This window comes from Mus pahari, chromosome 6, assembly GCF_900095145.1.
Source record: "Mus pahari chromosome 6, PAHARI_EIJ_v1.1, whole genome shotgun sequence".
In the NCBI taxonomy this organism is placed as follows: Eukaryota; Metazoa; Chordata; class Mammalia; order Rodentia; family Muridae; genus Mus; species Mus pahari.
In genome coordinates this window covers 72,050,223-72,051,585 of record NC_034595.1, presented here as the reverse complement: position 1 = coordinate 72,051,585, position 1,363 = coordinate 72,050,223, and the positions used below count along the sequence as shown (strand labels likewise).

General features: G+C 49.7%; 1 protein-coding gene across 1 annotated transcript in view; it reads left to right on the top strand.

The window, feature by feature from the left end:
- Positions 1 to 814: 814 nt before the first annotated feature.
- The window catches only part of LOC110323719 (zinc finger protein 69), a 13,786-nt gene continuing 13,237 nt past the window's right edge, over positions 815 to 1,363 (top strand). The window contains exon 1 of the mRNA XM_029540394.1: positions 815 to 830. Coding sequence (XP_029396254.1) covers positions 815 to 830 — 16 coding nt within the window. The remainder of the gene's footprint in view (positions 831 to 1,363) is intronic.

The window sequence follows — 1,363 nt, the reverse complement described above, 5'->3', positions numbered from 1 at the left end:
CTCTGGCATCTGAGCGGCAGCCGGCGCCGCACATTCTCGGCAGAAGGCCGGGCAGGACGCCTCCGCTCCGGGGTGCGGCGGGTGAGAAGCGGGAGAGGCCGGTGTCCAGCCCCGAGGCCGACGGTGTCCTGCGTCCCTCGGAAGCTACGCTGCGCACTGGGCGCCGCGGTGTGAGCGTGGAAAGCTGGCGGGAACGGATCCGAAGATCCCCCGGTGAGTAGGCGAACCCGCTGCGGGCTGGTCCCGGTGGCTGCCTGCGAAGCTCTGCAGATGGGTCGTCCAGCAAGCTTCTGTGATTGCCAGCTCCTTCGGAAGGAACAGCACAAAGTTTGCACTTAGTGAGGAGACTTTCTACGTAGTCGGGGCTATTTGCACCAACTCCGGTCTCTTTGGACAGGCAGCCTTTCACCTTTCCTCCCCCTCCCCCAGACTTCAAAGAGCTGTCCCCTCCCCGGGAGAGAGCTGCATTTGGGTATCAGGTCCACTGGATCTGGTCCCATATGCTGAATGGGAGATTCAGATGATGGATTGGGGTGGTTTCCAAATTTGCTGTTATGGTAAGTTCTGCAGTGGTTCTACTTGCACTTGACATACTGTGTCCTCTCCAGCTCTGTGGGAGCATATGACCCTCTCAGTTTTAATTGCATCTGAACCGGGGATTCATTTCACCAGCTGTGCTGGGCGTTTTGAGTGTGTGGTGATGACTGTTGCTGCTGGCTTATGACAAAGTGCAGCCCTGTGAATTACTGTTTTATCAACTGAGATATTCAAGCTGAGCCTTTCTACTTGTTTTCTAAAATAACTCTAAAAGATGATGGCCACTGGGGCTGGTAAAGGCTTTGGCAGCCAGGTCTGATGCCCTGGTAGAAGGAGAGAACCAACTCTCAAAAGTTGGCATGTGACCTCCACCCCCGTAAATAAACGCAGGTGATTTTTTTTTTTTAACTTTAAGATAATGTTTATTGTACCGCTTTAAAATAAAAAGGTCTAAATTATTAACTTAGAGTTTCCTGTAGACCAAACATTGTCTCAACGCTGCATCCCTGTGCAGTAGTTAGCATCCACATTTTATAGATGAGGAGACTGAAGGTCAGACTCGAAGTGCCTCAGGTCTCAGCTTTACATACAGACAGGTCTGACATCAAAGAGTCTCCAAATATGTAAGCAGGCAAAGGGGCATGCAGCTTACAGAGTGGTCAGGTCAGGGCATGTGGACGTTTGTCCTTTTTTTTTTTTTTTTTTTTTTTTTTTTTTTTGGTACTGTTTTTTTTGTATCTTATGTGTTTAGAGTTGAGGGTTACTTCTGTATCCAGGACACTATTATTTCAGAATTGGTGCCAAATCTTCGAGGCCTTTTTGCAGC